Below are 19,783 nucleotides of genomic sequence, written 5' to 3' on the forward strand. Positions count from 1 at the left end.
TATTTCATGACAAGGAGGCATGTGATGCTGACTGACATGACATAGATCCTGCATGTGAACACAGGACAAAAATCACATATGCCACATTTCATGCAAGAGTTGCTCAGGAAGCCAGTCAGCTAATACTCAGAATTTGGTTATTAGTATCATAATGAAAATGAAAAAATGAATCCCTATTTATAAGTCATAAATGTTCATTCTTTCTGGACTACACTGTCTGACCCAGATCTGAGTCTAACATTAGACCAAGGAGACTTAGAAAAGTCCACTTGGCTGCTAACTTCTGTCTGAAAATAGACAGAGGTCTGGGTGCAGAACGTAATGTAACATCAGTCTTTTATTTCAACGTTATTAGTTAAGACAGAATTTATGCTAGGGGCATAATTTACATGTGGGCAGCACACAGTAATGAGCTAATCAGAATACGCAAACTTGTGCAGTGTGTGTCTTACGTCTCCGAGACGCAGGATGGTGCCCAGACTGTGGATGACATCCTCGGCGAGGTCAGAGTTTTCCGAGTCCCACACCAGGCCGATGGTGATGATCTCAGGAGAGTTCATGAGCACACGACGAATACGGAGCTTCTCTCCACAATTACCCTATGAGTAACACAAACGCAGACAGAAAAGAATGTTACTTTGCAAAATGGCAAGACTGACTGTTGAGATTAAGAGCTTACTGAATATACCACAGGGACCAAATGTAATCAGCCAAGACCTGAACCCATTACATGTTAGCTACATCAGCTTTTCAGCAATGCAAAACTAAATTATGAAGTGTCAGACACCAAACTTGTCCATGGATAAACAAAGAAAGTTAAAAGTTCCAATTAACAATATTTTATTTCAAATTTAGTTGAGGCTTATATCATATTTTTGTTATACAGAGTAAAATTCTAAAACCCTGAACCATTTAAAAATAGATGTTAAAAACGAAATTTGGAAATTGTGTAATCCACAGAGCCGTGTGTGTGTGTGTGTGTGTGTCTGTATGCGTGTGTGTATGCGAGTGTGTTAGAGCATGACGGCAAGAAGACCTCACAACCAGGAACAGCCCTCCTCACAGGCTGCAAGGATGTTTGTGCCAAATCTGCATAAATGAGCAAGAACTCATCGTTCACAGCAAAACCACACACACACACACACACACACACTCTCTCTCTCTCTCTCACACACACACACACACACACACACACAGACTCTCTCTCTCTCTCTCTCTCTCTCTCTCTCTCACACACACACACACGTTTTACTATCATTGTGAGGACCTTCCATTGACAATCATTAATGCGGCTAATTAATACTATGCCTACACTTACACTTAACCTCAGTAATCAAAAGGAAACCTTTTGCTTTTATTTATTTATTTTTTTATAAAAGAAGCAGTTTTGAAAAGAAAACAATACAAATTTCGAGTTGGAATTCCAACAGGAAATCGGCTTTCTGAGTTTTGGATTTTGTGGCATGTTGTACTGAGAAATCTACTCACCAAACACACACACACACACACACACACTATCATCATTATTATTAACAAGGTATTGAGATGGGAGTTGTGATGAGAGAGAGAGGGCAAGAAAGAGCAAGAGAGAGAAAAAGAGAGAGAGAGAGAGAGAGCAAGAGATCACGAGCAAGAGAAAGGGGGGGAGAGGGGGAGGCAGACAGAAAAAGAAAGCGAGAGAGAGAGCAAGAAAAAGAGAGCATGCGCACCCTGGCTTCTGTGGCCATGAAGCAAACGAAAAAAAGGTTGATTCCCTCATATTTTCAGTGGATTATTAAGTGCATTAATCACAAAGACATCTTTACCAAGGGTGCCAATAATTATGAACCTGACGGTGTGATTATTGAACAGTCACACAGCCAAATACAAATAAACATAAAACATTGTACACACACACACACACACACACACACACAAAGATCCAATTACCTTCAGAGCTCATTAGATGTAATTAGCAGTTTGAGATGGAGAAGTGGTGTGTGTGTGTGTGTGCGTGTGTGTGCGTGTGTGTGCGTGCGCTCACAGGACAGTTGCGCAGGTCTCCCACAGTGCTGGCGTTTCTCAGCAGTTCCCCAAACATGTCAGGAGTTGGTTTCTCCCTGCACTCCAACATCTTTACAGCCTGGTTACTGCAACACACACACACACACACACACACACACAAATATTACTATCATTATGGATATTTTTATTTACTTTTACGTATATTTATGGGATCAGTTATATCTCTCCACAAAGTCAAAATTATCATATATCCCTCCTCTTCCACACACACACACAGTAATATTAATAATAATAACAACAAAATAATATTAGTGTGCGATTTGTGTAAATGCTTGTGTATGCTTTTATGTAATGATGGGCACGTGTGCACCTGCCTGCAAGGTGACTTTTAACTGCTGTTTGCCTTCATATTACATGGCTTCTGGGAGCGTGCTCACTCACTCACTCACTCACTCACTCACTCACTCACTCACTCACTCACTCACTCACTCGCAGACACACTCATTCACTCACTGCTGCAGCAATACTACTCTCTCTGCCACAGCGAGCTTGCCTGCAGGGACAGTCACATTCTGCATTCAGCCTGCGATCAAAACACCCTGCTACTCTTACACCATCATCTCATCCTGCAGTGCATGTGGCCGAGCTCTCCACCATGTGCTCTCTCTGTGTGAGGTGCTGATGTAATGCTGACTCTGCACTGGACAAGACCCAGCCCTCTCGTACCCCACTGTCTCTGTTCTGTAGTCGGCTACATACACACTCAATTTGCTTCAGGGCCTGCACTTCTTCAAAAAATCTTGCACTAATGTCTGGAAATAATAGATTCTCTGTACCTTGTTCAGGTGTAGAGGTGATGTAGTGTGCATTCACTCCACTGACTACACAATATCAGCCCATATAATGAAAAATCCAACTTATATGATGTAAAATGAGATCCATCAGGAGATGCTTTCTAGGGATTTCTATGGATTTTTTCCCCCTCAAGCACTACACAGCATTATGCACAGCAGTGTTGCTGGAATCTACAATACTGTGCAAAGTCCTTTCCAGGTTTAAGGGGCCACAGCTCCTAAAATTAATTTCAAAACATTTGTAATATTATAGAAAAGCTTTTACATGTCAATAGATTTATCAGTTTCCAGATAAAAACATCATGGAGGCTGTTCTGAGATTTTATCTCCAGAGACAGAAGGAAGTAAGAGCCAAAGTCTGTAGATGAGCTATGGCAGATTGCAGACCTCAGAGTTTCTTTGACCCATATACACTTTATTTTATGAACCATGCATCTTGAGAATAGGGATTGTATCCTTATAGAAATTAGCCACATAAAAATGCCTAAAACACTGACATTAAACCAACATTAAACGACAAATCATCAAAATTTTCTCTAATAAGACAGCTGACTAGTATAAGCTAACTTAAAATTTCTGAGAGAAAATTTTAAGTCATTTTTAAATTCACAAACTTCAAAGAATGCAAGCTAACCTGGCAGGAAGTCATATTCTTAAATGTCCACAATGCTAAGTTTAATGCTAAAACTAGCCAGATACCTAAAATGTGCCTGACATTACTGCCACATTTGACTAAAGGCTGTCACTTGTAATTTCCTACTTGCAACTAGGGATATCCAAAGAAAACACTCAACTAGGTATTCTTACACAATGGTCTCCTCAACTCTGAGTTCAGCAAGTGAGGTCAAATCAACATGGCCACACACATCAACATGGCCTTACCTATAAATGAGTTATGCTGTAAATACTATGGTACTTGATTTAATCAACATTCAGACATATTCACTGTTAAATTTATAATATTGATTATAAATACTGATTATATTGTAATTGTTTACTGTGAAAACTAGCCCATAAGCTAAAATGAGGTAACTCGACAAGACACCTGACAAAATCTTCTCTTTAACTACAATCATAACTACTTTTGAGTGTCAAGTGCCCCCTAAGAAACTTTTAGAGGGACTGTCTTTGAGTTGTATGGGCTTAAAGACACGCCCCTCTGTCCCACTAAAACACACCCACCTGTCCCATTTTCCCCATTGCAAGACACACCCATGTTTCCACTAAACAAAACACACGCATTTTCCACACTAAGACACGCCCTGCCTCACTAAGACACGTCAGTCTGTTCGACTGAGGCACACCCACCTGTCCCACTAAAATCCATATCTGCTACCCCTTTCACTAAAACATACACACACACACACACTTGTACCACTAAAAGATGGGACCATGCCCATCTGCCCAAATCTAACACTCATCAGTCTGTGGTGTGCAGACAGACTCTCATAATAAACAGTAAGGAACAACCCTGCTCTTATTCTCCAGGAAAGTTTCTATTTACTCTCACCTGTAGTCTGCTTTTAACTATCAATTAATGCTTTCCACTTTGCTGAAAACTGCTGTGATCCTGGTTGATGTGACTGATCAGTGATTTGCTCTGGAGGGGCAATGGTAGCTCTGGGTTACTGATCACTGTTTGGGGTTCAAGCCCCAGCACCACCAAGCTGCCACTGTTGGGCCCTTGAGAAAGGCGCTTAACCCTATCTGCTCCAGGGGCACTGTATCATGACCTTACACTCTGACCCCAACCTCCTAACAAGATGGGATATGCAAAGAAAAGATTTTCACTTGTTGTAATGTATATGTGACAAATAAAGGCTACTTCTTCTAACCGCTAACTGGTTTCATCCTTTCGCAGCAATATTAGGCACACATTCTCTTCTGACCCCAGCATAGGGCTGCAGTACTCACCACAGAGAGGTGGTGGAGATGTAGTGCACCATCTGAATGAAGGGCAGAGGATCTGATGACGCCCCACAGCTCCCACACACACACTAGAGACAAGGAGGGGACAGGACAGTAAATATAATGAGTGCAAAGTGGTCCATATACACAGACTAGCCATAACATTTAAACCACTGACAGGTGAAGTGAATAACATTATCTTGTTACAATGGTACATGTCAAGGGATGGGATGTATTAGGCAGCAAGTGAACAGTCGGTTCTCGAAGTCGATGTGTTGGACACAGGAAAAAATGGGCAAGCGTAAGGATCTGAATGACTCTGACTAGACGACTGGGTCAGAGCATCTCCAAAGCGGGAGGTCTTGTGGGGTGGTCCGAGTATAGTGGTTAGTACCTACCAAAAGTGGTGCAAGGAAGGACAACTGGTGAACCGGCAACAGGGTCATGGGCACCCAAGGTTCACTAATGCGCTTGGGGAGCAAAGGCTAGCAAAGGATCTGGTCTGATCCCACAGGAGAGCTACTGTAGCACAAATTGCTGAAAAAGTTCATGCTGTCTATGATAGAAAGGTGTCGGAACATACAGTGCATCACAGCTTGCTGCGTATGGGGCTGTATAGCCGTAGACCAGTCAGAGTGCCCATGCTGACCCCTGTCCACCGCCGAAAGTGCCTACGATGGGCACATGAGCATCAGAACTGGACCACTGAGCAATGGAAGAAGGTGGCCAGGTCCGATGAATCACGGTTTCTTTTACATCATTTGGATGGCCAGGTGTTTGTGTTGCTTACCTGGGGAAGAGATGGCACCAGGATGCACTACAGGAACAAGGCAAGATCTCAGAGGCAGCGTGATGCTCTGGGCAATACTCAGCTGGGAAACCTGGGGTTTTGGCATTCATGTGGATGTTGCTTTGACACGTACCACCTACCTAAACATTGCTGCAGACCAAGTACACCCCTTCATGGCAACTGTATTCCCTAATGAAAGTGGCCTCTTTCAGCAGAATAATGTGCCCTGCCACACTGCAAAAGCTGTTCAGGAATGTTTGAGGAACAAGACAAAGAGTTCAAGGTGTTGACTTGGCCTCCAAATTCCCCAGATCTCAATCCGATCAAGCATCTGTGGGATGTGCTGGATAAACAAGTCCGATCCATTGAGGCCCCACCTCGCAACTTACAGGACTTAAAGGATCTGCTGCTAACGTCTTGGTGCCAGATACCACAGCACACCTTCAGAGGAGCTCATGCCTCAAGCGGTCAGAGCTGTTTTGGCAGCACAACGGGGACTTAGGCAATATTAGGCAGGTGGTTTTAATGTTATGGCTGATCTGTGTATATAGTGTGGTTAACAGTGCATTTATTAATGGAACATTTCTTTGACTGTAAAGTGACAGAGCAAGAGAAAGAGAAGGACACTAAATATGAAAATGAATTTCTAGGAAAGTAAATATAGCTCTGAGAACTAATTGTCCCCAAACATAGAAGTAGGAGCCTCACCTGCTCAAAGAGCGTCATGGCAAACTTCTGGTGTGGAATGCAGTGTTTTGCCGTACAGATGTCCTCCTTGCTCTCATCAGCGATGTGAAAGTGGATACGCATGAGGATGTTCTCCTGAGAGAGGCAGACAGGAAGACAGTGAGTGAGTCATTTTGGGACTGAGGGTGGTTTGTGCGTCTCTGGGACTGTGTGCACTTTCACTGAACTCCCCATGAGTCCCCATTTAATATGAACACTTGGTATTTTATAACGTCCATTATTTTCCAGGAATATGATGCGAGTGTTAAAAGGTAAACCCAGGGTTCATGGAGTGGCATCTAGCTGCAGTCCAACTGACTAAGTCCCATAGCGGGGGCAAAAGCTCAATGCTGGATGGATGTGTGGAGAAAAAAAAATGAGAAAGGTAAAACAAAGGTGAGAAAGTTAAAGTTTGAACAGAGAAAAATGAGATGTTGGAAACGATTCAGTGATGATCATTGTTTCTGTATTTACACTGCATATAGTTAGTCACTGCTATTTACAAGCAGGTGTTTTAGTTAAAATGCTAGTTAACTAACTATAACAAAATTTGTTAGTGGTTAATGTTAGTTATGTAACTAACAATTGCTGAGCTAACATTATTCTAACATTATTCAAGTTAGCTAGAATGCTAGTGTTTGAGGTAACTAACATTAAATCATGGGAAGAAGTCTGTTAGTAAAAATAAATTGTTTGACATTTAATAGATTGCATACTTATGCAAAATTGCAGTATGTCTCAAAGTTTGAGTAAAGTTGGTTAAATAAAAATTAGTATTTTGATCTGTGTTAGCTAGATAATGTTAGCTTATTTATATGAGATCATATTTTTATTATAAAAACAGCCATTTACTGCAGCCAAAGCAGCACTTCCTCACTTTTTAATGGCCAAGTTTTTTTTTTATAAGAGCAATTTACTTCCAACAAAGCAGACTCTTCTTCTGTCCAATCGGTGGATGCTAATAGGTATAAACAATTTGAAGAAGTCCAGAAGCTGTACTGTGTTTAATTAAATGAAGAAACTACAGGCCACGCACTTAAAGAGGAGCTAAGAAGCGGAGACACTTTGTCCTTAGTGCCTTATGCATATTGATCCTAGCAGTCTTGAGGATTTTGGTTTAACTGCTCCCTCAGCTCTTTCTGCTTTGGCAAACTGGTGAAAGGGCATGAGGATGCATTTGTCTTCACAGGGAGAAGGGAACTAAGCTGCTGCTTCAATCCCATTATCCACGAGTACACTGATCAGAGACCAGTATCACTGGGGAAAGGCAGTCTTACAGCTAGCAGGGTTCAGCTATATACCCCACACCCCATAGCTCTCAGCACACTGGGAGAAAATGCAGCAAATAGCTCTATCTCTAGTTCAGTGGAAAGAATGGAGAGAACAGAGAGGTGACAAATGATCAAACATGACCTTTCCTTCTGTTCGCCTTGACAGATCCAAGGCACGAATAAATGGTAGCCAAAATAAACAGAGAGCAGCGCTGTGGTGTAATCCGTCTTTAGGATTTCTTCTACCAGAGCAACTTAATTCACCAGAGCAAGTCACATTTCAAATTTAATGCATGTGCTTGTAATGAAATGATTTAGGGGGTCGAGAGGAAAGGAAGTGGTGAAGAGACAAAGAAAGTGAAGAGGCTGAAAGACAGTACCTAATTAGGATGCTACTTTAGGAAAATAATCAAATTCTAGATGGTGAAAGGAAGTCAGATTATTTTCCTATAACAGCATGGCCCACCATGTTTCATACCCTGGACATGGAAAATACTAATTTCTGATTGGCTGACTGCATTCATTTCTTATAACCTCTAAATCATTACATAACTGTTACACTCTGCCTGTTTAAATTCACTACCCTTGCCATCATTACCACACCATATTCATTAGTATATATAGACTATTCATTAGTATATATAGACTATATGGCCAAAAGTCTGTAGACACCTGACCATCGTACGCATATGTGCTTGTTTAACATCCCATTCCAGATTTAGTCCCCCTTTGCTGTTATAATAACCTCCACTCTTCTGGAAGGGCTTAGATTTTAGAGCGTGGATATGAGGATTTGTGCTCATTCAGCCTCAAGAGCATTAGGAAGATCAGGCACTGATTTCGGGTGAGAAAGCCCGGGGCGCAGTCAGGGTTCTAGCTGATCCCAAAGGTGTTCTGGAGTTGAGGTCAGGGCTTGAGTTCTTCCACTCCAACCTTGGAAATCCATGATATAGCAAACACAACACTGGCAAACCATGACCCTTGTTTTGCGCACAGGGGCATTTTCATGCTGGAAGAGCTTTGGGCCTTTTAGTTACAGTAAGGGAAATTGTAATGTTACAGTATACACAAGACTTCCTATACAGTTGTGCGATTCCAACTTTTTGGCAACAGTTTGGGGGTGACCCACATGTGAGTGTGATGGTCAGGAATCCACAAACTTTTGACCATATAGTGTGCATGTGCATATACTATACATGTAGTATTACTGTTTCTATTGCTTCAGTGTGCTTCCTTTCTATGCTCGTTAGGTATATGGACATATTAGCAACAAAAATGACATTCAAATGCTCTCCTAGTGGCCACATAGAGCAATCCAGGATAAAAACAACTGAACTTTATATGACCCTATACACTGACCTTTCGGTTTCACACCTTTCTGAGCTCAGTGCAGTGGAAATTCACATCCTTGCTGTGCATCCTTCTGGAGATAATTTGTTTGGATGTGCACAGGTAAATTACCCACAAGAGTTATATGAAAGCCACATTATTATGACCTTGCCCCAAACTCGCACACTTTTTACAAATATGTCCATTCCAAAAATGATTTGAGATTGATATGATAGAAAACCCTTAAGGTCAGGTTAATCCCTGCACTCTTCAGACTATGTTGATTCAGAAAGCAAGTACTTGTGTCTGTTAAGGAACATGGTTGATGTTTAAGTTACCTTACTTTCTTATAAACATGTTTAATTGATATATATGGATTGAGTATGATTTAATCGATTCAACAGTAACCTACTCCTGAATATCATCCAAGCCTTAAGGGCACTTACAAAGCACTCAGCAGCGTCGTCCATGATGCCCAGCTGGAAGCGCTGCTCATCCTGAAAGGTCTTGGCCAGAGCCGTTCGCAGAGCGTCAGAGGGCAACACTTTTTCTGTGCTGTACTGAAACTGCACAAAGATGCTCTGCAACAACACAACAATACACGTTAGAGAAAAATACTATCTATAACAAATATATGCATTTATCAGATATAGAGCTACTGGTCTAGGTAGATAGACTTTCTGCAAAAAGAAAGAAAAACTGTAAAATAATCACTATTACTATGAGACTCTAGCTCATTAATCTGCTTAGCTACATTTTCCTTGCAAATTATAGATCAAATCAACAAGAGGAGAACAGATGTGTGGAGAATAAAGACTGCCAAGTCACTAAGAGATTAATCTGTCCTCACTCTGTTCCTCAGCCCAGTGAGATAAAAACAACACTGACCACTGCCAAGTTTTACCTGGTGAAAACACAGTTGGATAAGTAAACCTGTATTCGACGCTTGCGCATGCAGAGTGAACATGTGACTATGTTTGCAGCGCTCTTTCTCTCTCGCTCTCTCTCACTCCATTTGATTTTTATCTCTATCTCTTTTGGCTCTTTCTCTTTCCCTCCCTCTGTCTCTGGATGTTGCCAGTTGGCCTGATTCATTGCAGCCATGGCAGCCATCATAATTACACTTACACAACATATTGCATAACATTCACATGTATACGTACTGGCAAAAGTAAAGATTTTACATTATATATATATATATATATATATATATATATATATATATATATATATATATATATATATATATATATATACACACATATACACACACACACACACACACACACATACATACATACATACATACACACACACACACACACACACACAATTATATATATATATATATATATATATATATATATATAGAGAGAGAGAGAGAGAGAGAGAGAGAGCTTATTAATGAAAAGGAACCCCAAGTCACCAAGATACAGCCTTCCTCACTGTATACACACCTTTTACACACTGATTGAAAAAAAATAATAATATGCCTAATGAGAGGGCATGTGATAAGGGATATTTGACAAAAGGTATACATATCACATACGCCCTGATATTGCCGAGTTAAGAGCACATACGTCAACAAGGGCAGGGCTCAATTTGAATTTTTTTTCAGCTAACAGCAAACACAGATCAAATCACACCATGACTAGAGTTTCTTTTATTTCTTTGGCTAAATGTTCCACATAGCAGAAGGACCTGGATTATTTACACAATATAATGGTTCAGCAGTGGTTTAGCCAAGAGTGCCAACTAACTAGTTAAAACGATAAGTGGACCTCTCCAGAAGCGGCAAGCTAACATCAGTTATACAACTCTTAGTTCCAGTTCACTAATTTGATCGGTCAAGGCACATTCCAAGAGTGCGTATATTTCCTATAACCACACTGAGACGTTTCACTGTGTGTATCACTCTGCTCCTCTGTGTTCGCCACGTAAAATTCCACTTCCTAGCTCAAAACTGTTACTACAGTAGTGTTAGCGACATCACCAGACATGGCCAGCAATACTTTTCAAGAATACTTTTAAGTACTGACTTAAAATATGAAAGCTCGTCAGATGAAGATGAAAAGGAAGAAGGGAAGTCAATTTTCCCGGAAGCACTTTTAATGGAAATATACAAATCAAAGTGAGTGTGACTTCTTCGGGATCTATTTCCGCTAGCGGAGCAAAAATAAACAAAACACTTTGCCATAATGTGTCTGAAATGTCAGTTACTTGATATTAATTTCTTGTTTATAGAACTGTTGCATAAAAGCAATTTGGCATGACATGACTGCACACTGACTGGTTATATTTAATTTAAGCTCCACGCTTGTTGACCAGGGAAGGGGCTCACTCAGCAAGAAGCAAACATGCCACGGGTCAGACAGACAGTAAACAGGTAGACCCAGACACCGCAGTACTGCGGCGCATACAGGTAGACATACGCCGGTGTCTTACTGAGATGGCACACTACTCATTTCTAGTTGTTGAGCTTTTGATGGAAAGCACAGCTGGTTCTTGTATGCATTAGACAGAATGTGATTAAAGTCAGAGAGACTGCAGACACAAAGACGACACAGTGAGCTTGAGGTGATGGTGACAGGAGGAAAGAAATAAACCAATTTATTCCTCCTCCCTAGCCATGTGTGTCTTATAAGTGGAACGTATAAAAGACACAGCGAAGGCTTCTACGTAAGAAATCTAAACCTGGGCGAAAAGCTAACCCTACAGCCTCAAATCAATTTGAAATACATTTTCCTTCCCACATAATATCGATCAGATCTCAAATATCCACTTGTCCGCACTGAGTACAGAAACCCAGCATGAAAGAAACACACAGGAATATGAACCAAATGTCAATAGTGATTACAAACACTGGGAACGATACACGATTAGGCTAGCCTTTACCTTGAGAGCACAGAAGATGCAAGAGTCCTCCATGCACTTGTGAGTGGTTAGCTGCCGGAAGCTTCTGCGGAAAATATCCAGGTGCCAGAGGACCTGTAAAGGAGGAATAAAACAAAAAAACATGACGTGACATACAGTACAACATTTAAGTCATCAGAGCAGTAATCGAAACAAACTGTGGTATGAAGATCTTCAAAGACTCTGGGACATGACTGTTAAGTCATACATAATATAGTCTTCTACTGTCCTGCTGAATTTCTGAGCACGATCAGCTATCAAATATTCAACACGCTGCGGAAATCCGCGCTGCAGTGTCTTTCCACTCTTTCCAGTTTTTCCTAGAATGATCTAACAAGTCATTAAAAACAAGATTTCTATTAGAGTCAACAGTCTAGCTAAAGTCCACACAGCGCTATACCTGCTGGATGACAGCACTCCTTAATCCAGGATAACGTCTAACAAACCTCTGCCTATGCCGAATACACAGATATACTGCTCCAGCTCCTCCAATAGGACAAGCAAAGATGCTTCACCTATCAGATGTCAGCTGTCTTATGCACTTAATAATACCTGCAGGACAGGATGCCAGGATCAGTGTGGATATAAACGTAAGATGGAGAAAGGACTCGGACAGGTTGACATGAAATTAAAGAAAAATGAAGTAAAAGCAAGGGAAAAGGCAGTGGTTCTCCATATGAGGCAAGATGTGGAGTGGCAGTAGAACACATACTGCCCCAGCATCTTCCTGCTGGTTAGGTCCCTCCTGCACACACACACACACACCAGACATCTGTCCAAACAGAAAAGGCTCTAGGGTCTAACCTGGTGTGTGTCTGTATGTGTGTGTGCACAAAATGGTTCTTTTCTTTATTCTTATCTCACCAGATGCTTAATACAACAGTGGCTCAGCACTTCCAGTTCTATGTATTGACCAAACTGATGCAAGTTCAAATCCCAGCTACACGGAAGAACCATTGTTGGACCCACGAGCAAGACCCTTAACCACATCTCTACCTTTTACATTTAAGGCATTTGGCAGACGCCCTTATCCAAAACAACTTACATTCATCTCATTTTATACAACTGAGCAGTTGAGGGTTAAAGGCCTTGCTCAAGGGCCCAGCAGTGGCAACTTGGCAGTGCAGGGATGTGAACTCATGGCCTTCTGATCAGAAGTCCAATGTCTTAACCCCTGAGCTACCACTGCCTTTAGATAGGAGCATTTGCTAATCAAAGTAAAATGTAATGCCATTTCTCTGTTGTGTATCAGTCAAATCTGAGATAGACAATGTAGATCACAGTTCACACAGCAAGTAGGAATTCTTCTCTTATCCAGAAAAAAGTCACACTGACACAAAGTTGGCTGTGTGAGATTTTATTCAATGAACAGCTCCTGAAAAAAAGGTTTTTTTCCTAAATGGTATGACTCACAAAACCCCACACAGCCATAAAGGAAAAATGAATAAAAAAGGACAGAGAACAACCATTTCTCTCCCTTACGTTCTTTTTGATGAAGGGAAGGACAAACAGAGGGAGAGAGAAATAAGTTACCATCATGTCTTACAGCGTCCTTTGGGGGTTTTCCACATCTCCCCTGTAAGGGACCGCTTCCTATCTAATCCCAACCCATAAGATCTACATGATCCTAAATAATAATCCTACGCAACCATTTAAGCATATGGATCGCTGTACATTTTCAGTCTGGCTCTGCTGTCACAAACAAAAACTGCACATTGTAAAAGAGTTATCTGGTTGTGAGTTGAGCTCAGTGGTCTTAGAGCACATAACATGGGCAATTTAGTGCTATTGCAAGCAGAGACAGCTGATGACCTCATGAAAGATCATATGTTCAGGGTGACGATTAAAAGCTTGACAAGGCAGATCAGAAAAGTTGCCAGCTGTTGACATTAAACAAAAAACTGGTGATTCCGGTCCTAATGCCACTTTGACCACAGCAGGGCAGGACTGTCAGACAACTTCCTTGGAAACATTATAAAATGATACGTGATGTAAAGTTCTACCATTTTCCACAAGCACTATATATTTCACTTCAGTTTGAAGAGGCAGTCACAACTGCAAACAGGGACGTCTCTGTCAAATCTCTAAATCAAGATCCATGTTTTTGTAGTTACTTTATGTCTAGTTCAGAAACAGCTACCAAATCTGATTAACATATTAACTCAGACATAATGCATGTAAAGATCACTTCACTATAGTGACACTAGCCAAAAAAAAACAACATATGATATCTCCTGAACAAAATGGACATTTGTTCCTTTTTTTTCCCCCCAAAACCAGACCTAATTTTCTGCTCATAAAACAAAATCAGCCTCCACTGGCAGGAAAACAGTTGATTATGCATTGTGGCACATTAAAAAAAGTATATTATGCAACTAGCATATATATCGACCTCATTACCTACAGGATAAACTCATGGGAGACTAATTTAAACTGTTTTATCTTTGAAGGTTGCTATAGAAGCCAAAGAGTTTACAGAACAGCCTCTTCACGCACTGAGAAAGATGAAAACTCCACATTAACAGCAACAGCAAGCCACCATCACTCCACTGTGGTTCCGTAATCATACGGCACAAGTAATGAAGAGTAATAGTACACTGATGATAGGTGATAGCACAGTGAGCTCAGCCTCAGCTGTTCATTACTGCTGTGCCGGACTGACCCATCTTTCTCAGACCAGCTCCAGCTCTGCAGGGGAGCATTTCTACAAAACTGCAGAGCTCAACATGAGCCACTTCAAAGCAGCTGAAAACTGTGATATCTAATCATTTTAGACTATTACAGCAGGTTTATTACATGGACAAGATTCATTCCAATCATCCAGCAGAATCACCCCAACTGTATATTCAAGGAATAACGTCTGATTGCTCAGGAACTCTGGATTTCAAATGATTAGAAGTGAGCAGAGGAGACAGTAGATGACTTCGAATGGGTCAGAAGATCCAAAGGGTCTGAGGCTCTACGACTCAACTAAATGACCGAGAAAAGCTGTGCGGATCTTGCACATCAGACGGCTCTGAGATTGCACCGTGGAGAAAATGACCCCATTGCGATGCACATTACATGCATGAGATAGCGAGGACAGGAACAGGAAGAGAGATAGAGGGAGAGAAGGAAAGAGGAAGGAACAGCTACAGTCTGGTCACTACCATTAGCTCATTTTTGTTTCTAACTACATCTGCTTCCTGAGGCGGGTGTATGATTATTTGTGTGTGTGTGCGTTTGTGTGTGTGTATACCCATGTTATCTTTTAATGGGGTCCAAATTTCCCTATAATAATAGGAATATGTGATAATCTTGACCTCGTCTGGGGTCAAAAAAAAGTCAAAACTGTTTTTTAATGTGAAAGAAAGAAAGAACAATTCAGAGAAAGAAAACAAAAAATAACAAACAAGAGAAAACAAAAGAACATATCTAAAAAAACAACAACAAAAATGTAAGAACAAATTAACTAAATGAATACCTAGGTAACTAAACCACAAAAGAACAAAAGACTGCAAGAAAAACTGCTCTATCTACAGCCAAAACACCACGTAAAGTCGTAGGTTAGAGGACTCCAATGTTACCTTTAAAAGACCTGCAGGCCTTTATTTCAACCTATTAGCAGCTACACCTGATGATGGAGTGAAGATGGAGAGAACTGATTAAACAGTTGGAATCAGTGGCCACAGCAGTCCTTTAAAAATATAAACCTCTGCCTTATACTCTTTACAACAAGATATACAGTGCAAATGGATTGCGCTTACAGAAACATTCAAACCCTCTTTCTGGTGTTCAATCAACGTAACAGGAAAGTGCTGATTACATATCCGGCCCTCCCATGCGCCACAGTGCATCACTGACTCAGCAGGGGTGGGAGAAATAAGACTGTATGTAAATATGAGAAGCCTAGACACAACACTGTCCCTTCCCTCACCCGGCCTCTTCCTTTCTTTTCCACCATGATGTGTCCTTGACTGTGTCCTTGGTTTGAAATCGGCTCATCTGTAGGTTGGTGAGGAAATTAAAGACATTTTCTCATTCATTTCTGAACTGGTTAAGGATGTCTCGTCTGCGAAAAAATGTATTTAGTTATGACGTCTGTTCCAAAGAGCCAGTTTCACAATGCTGATCTCTGTTGAAAATAGGTTCTGAAGTAATGAATCACTCACAAGACACAAAAGAAAGAGTCCTGTGGGAGTCATTGTGCCATGCAACTCTGAGAAAATAACATTTAATTTCCATTTGTTTTTCTTATGAACCAGAAAAAAAGGGCTTAGCCTATAATAGTGTGCCTCCACAGACTCACCCAAGAGCCCACGTAGAAGGAAATGATACAAAACGGAAAAAGAGATAATGTGCAAATAAGCATCGTGTACTTTATGTAAAAATAAGTAACGTAAAAGTACATTTAGTGCAGAATAAATGTCCTGCCGAGATAACTGATTTCTCATCTTCAATACATTAATCATGAATCCAAAATGGACTGGCCTGATGGATCAGTAAATTATAGCTCACTGTGATGAGATACTGAGCACTGCTCTTCTCCTCCCTTTTCATTCCAATCACCAATCTGTGATAAACTGAGTTTGGATGATTACTTATAGGTTTATTATAGGTTAGGTCACAGGTATGAACACAATTTACAGCTCTCAGGCTGCTGAATAACCTCTGCTTAGGCTTGAGGACATTAATGCTGAGGACATTAATGCTCATTTGCAGAGAGGGTTTAGTAAATGAATGATTCTAAAATGTGAGTCAGTTCAGAAAACGCAGTCTCAACATTACACCAAATAGGGGTAGATGCATAAAATAAAAGTTATAAATAGGCCATTATAGTTTTAAGGCACTACGCTGGTCAATTATGTACTGTAGTACTTGTGAGGGCTGACTGTTTGAAATCATGCCACCCATTAAAGCCATAACAAAAAAATGTTTCTAGAGGCAAGAGAATGATCATAAAATAGTTGAAATACTTTCCAAATAAACATATTTGGAAACATGGAAGCTCACATGGAACATAAGCTACATAAATTATTTAAATTCTTCAAATGAATGAAAACAAAGGAAGAAAGAAAGATAACAGAATTAAATAAGTCCTTTTCATTTAATTTAATTGATTCTTGTGTTTATATATTATTTATACTTTTATGAATTTTAAAACTCAACAATTGCCAGAGTAGCTCTAGTCATTAATAACTAATTAAACTATAATTCATAGTAATATAATTAAATTGAATTTGACCTGAGCTGTTTGCACACAACAGGGGGTGGTTTGGGGGGAGACCGTGTTAATTTCAGACTAGGTTTTCCAAATTCATTTGTTAGAAATGAGGCTTAAAACACAAACATCCGGTCTCTGTTAGTAAATTCTAAGCTAGTCCTGTGGCGACTGCCTTGTGCTGTTCTGGCATTTCCTGATTAGAGCTTCTCCTCACAGCACAAACACTTTTCATGGGTCTGCAGCTGTACTTAATCGCCCAGGGACCAGTACAGGCAGAAATACGATCCTCACAGAGTATATTAATAAAAGCTCATTAAAGCACTGCATTTAATTCCAGACAAAGAAATTACTGTTTTCGCCCCCGGCCTCTCGATTTGCTGTCTCGACATATTGTCGTGCCTCATAGTAGCAGACAATACAATACAGCGGCTCAGCCTCTTCCTCCTCCTCCTTCTCCAGCTCATAACTGACACTAATTTGTAGCTTCGGAGGTATTATTATCTGGCTAAGCAGCTTTAAATCCATATAGCTGGTTATACAGTAATCTAAAAATAGAGGGGACCTAATGGCAGGTTGTGTGCAGGGTAATTATTGTCCAGGCCAGTATGTGCATGACACTTGTTTGTAGGGTCTATTGCACACTTGCTTGAGTCATCGCTGAGCACGAAAAAAGCAGGTGAGCTGTGTGTCATGTTGCTCAAGTGAGCAAGAAGCAAAAGTCTTAATCCGGCACCATCATAATAAGCATTATAAAGAGAGATAGCTTTTTCACCTAAAGACTTTTTACTGACGGATTTACACACGCTCGGCAAAAACGCAAATCCTTTCTGTATGTAAATTTGCAACACAAACATATCTAGATGTCTAACCCACTGAACACAGTGCTGTGTGAATCATGATGTGATGTCTACAGCTGCACCTCGGCTGGTTTTCATGTTAGCAAATATTGTTTAGGAATAATGCAACATAGTTTTTACTGATGAACACTGGATTTTTATTCATTCTTATTTTTTGTACTTGTTTATGTACACTTTTTTTTATTTATTTATTTTCAAACTGAGTGGAAGAGAAATGGGGGAAATTAAAAAGTATGAAAAACACTATTTTTGTGTGGATAAACACTACTGGGTTGCCCTATAATCACCGGGCTTCAAATGCTGGAATCAGCTCAGCCAAAGAGTGATTATTATAATGTTCCTGGTGCAGCTCAGTAATATAAGCCTAAACCTCACAGAGACTGACACAATATATATAATATCTAGGCCTGTCGAATACCTTTAAAAAAAAAATGAACTGAATTTGTTAGTTAAACATTTAATATTCATATTGCATAAAACACAGGTGATGAAAATTGCCTGCTTATATGAGAAAACCAAACAGTATTCATAAATTTCATAATCATATTCGCATTCATATTCCCCTATTAGATTCTAAACCTGGAACATTGCAATACCAACATTTTCTTGATCTTAGAAAACATTCTAATAGACTAACTGACTGTATTGTGTCGTGAATTGAAAAATTCTTGAATATTTGAAAAATATTTGCCCTATCATCCAGAGATCAAGACTTTGAATCCAGACAATGCCACAGTCATCTGTGGCTGGGAGTCTAAGAGAACAAAACTGACTGTGTCTCCCCTGTCAATCATGCCAACACTAGCCAATCATGCGCAGCTGAGAGCTTGTGTATGCAGAAGAAGGTGGATAGCTAATTTCCTGAGTGTGTTATGCTGCCCTTTGCTGCTGCATGAGCAGCAGACCGAAAAAGGTGCAGTGGGCTAGCTTCATGTGTTGCGGAGGAAACACGTGTTGGCCTCCCTGGGTGGTAGCGGTCGTGTGATAGGGAAGAGCTGGCTACTGGGTGGGAACTGGCCAAGACAAAATAAGGGAGAAAATAGGGGAAAAATAAAAAAAATAAACAAAATACAGAAAAATAAATAATTTCCACTGCATTTATTTTTGTTTATTTTTTTAAGAGGAGCAGGTACTTGTTTAGTAGGTCCCTGAAGGACTAGCGGGTAAGTCACAACCTTGGCCAGAGTTCGATTCCTGGCCAGGGAACTCAGTGCCAGTCCCAAGCCCGGATAAAACTGAGAAGGGCATCCATATCAAATATGTGGGCCAATGATCCCCTGTGGCGACCCCTAACGGGAGCAGCCGAAAGCAACAACAACAGTTAGTTCTTTAGTAGTAGACATGCCAGCCTGCTGAAGGCAGTGAGGCAAAAACCCTGTGCAGAAGATACTTCAGAATAGGTAAAAAACCTTTTCACACTGTACACCTTTGCAGAGTTAGGTTACTAAACCTGAAATGACATTCTCTTTCCAATTTAGTAAGGAGCGGTGAGATAAATGACAGTGATTTTCAGTTGGTAGTTCATGCATCTGTGCTTGCTGGAGTAGCTTACTAGACCATGACATGATAAAGGTCTGGGTTAAAATGCAGTAGTATTAGAAAAAATCCATGACACTGTTTTAAATCGACTAATCCAGGAGTATACAATCTTATTCTTAAAAATCTGGCGTGGCTGCAGGTTTTCATTCCAAACAAGCAGGAACCACACCTGAGAGTCAATCAAGGACCAAGATGTACTGATTAGACTTGTGGCATCAGGTGTGGTTCCTGATTGGTTGGAATGACGACCTGTAGTTTTGCTGCCTCTGCGGATAAGATACCCCTGTGCTAACCATTCATTGAAACTAAAGAATTACAATTTTGCAGTGTGTGACTAATATACCTACTCTGATTTATATTAGGTTTATTATATTCATATTATTCCAAAT

General features: G+C 40.5%; 1 protein-coding gene across 6 annotated transcripts in view; it reads right to left on the reverse strand.

The window, feature by feature from the left end:
* usp54a (ubiquitin specific peptidase 54a) overlaps window positions 1-19,783 on the reverse strand; it is a 67,509-nt gene that overhangs the window by 20,030 nt on the left and 27,696 nt on the right. For all 6 annotated transcript variants that reach the window (XM_034302776.2, XM_034302777.2, XM_034302778.2 and 3 more), the window contains exons 3-8: window positions 11,778-11,870; window positions 9,329-9,463; window positions 6,265-6,378; window positions 4,773-4,855; window positions 2,024-2,129; window positions 453-599 (exon numbers count right to left, since the gene is read on the reverse strand). In XM_034302776.2, coding sequence (XP_034158667.2) covers window positions 453-599; window positions 2,024-2,129; window positions 4,773-4,855; window positions 6,265-6,378; window positions 9,329-9,463; window positions 11,778-11,870 — 678 coding nt within the window. The remainder of the gene's footprint in view (window positions 1-452; window positions 600-2,023; window positions 2,130-4,772; window positions 4,856-6,264; window positions 6,379-9,328; window positions 9,464-11,777; window positions 11,871-19,783) is intronic.

Source organism: Pangasianodon hypophthalmus, chromosome 3, assembly GCF_027358585.1.
Source record: "Pangasianodon hypophthalmus isolate fPanHyp1 chromosome 3, fPanHyp1.pri, whole genome shotgun sequence".
NCBI classification, from domain to species: Eukaryota; Metazoa; Chordata; class Actinopteri; order Siluriformes; family Pangasiidae; genus Pangasianodon; species Pangasianodon hypophthalmus.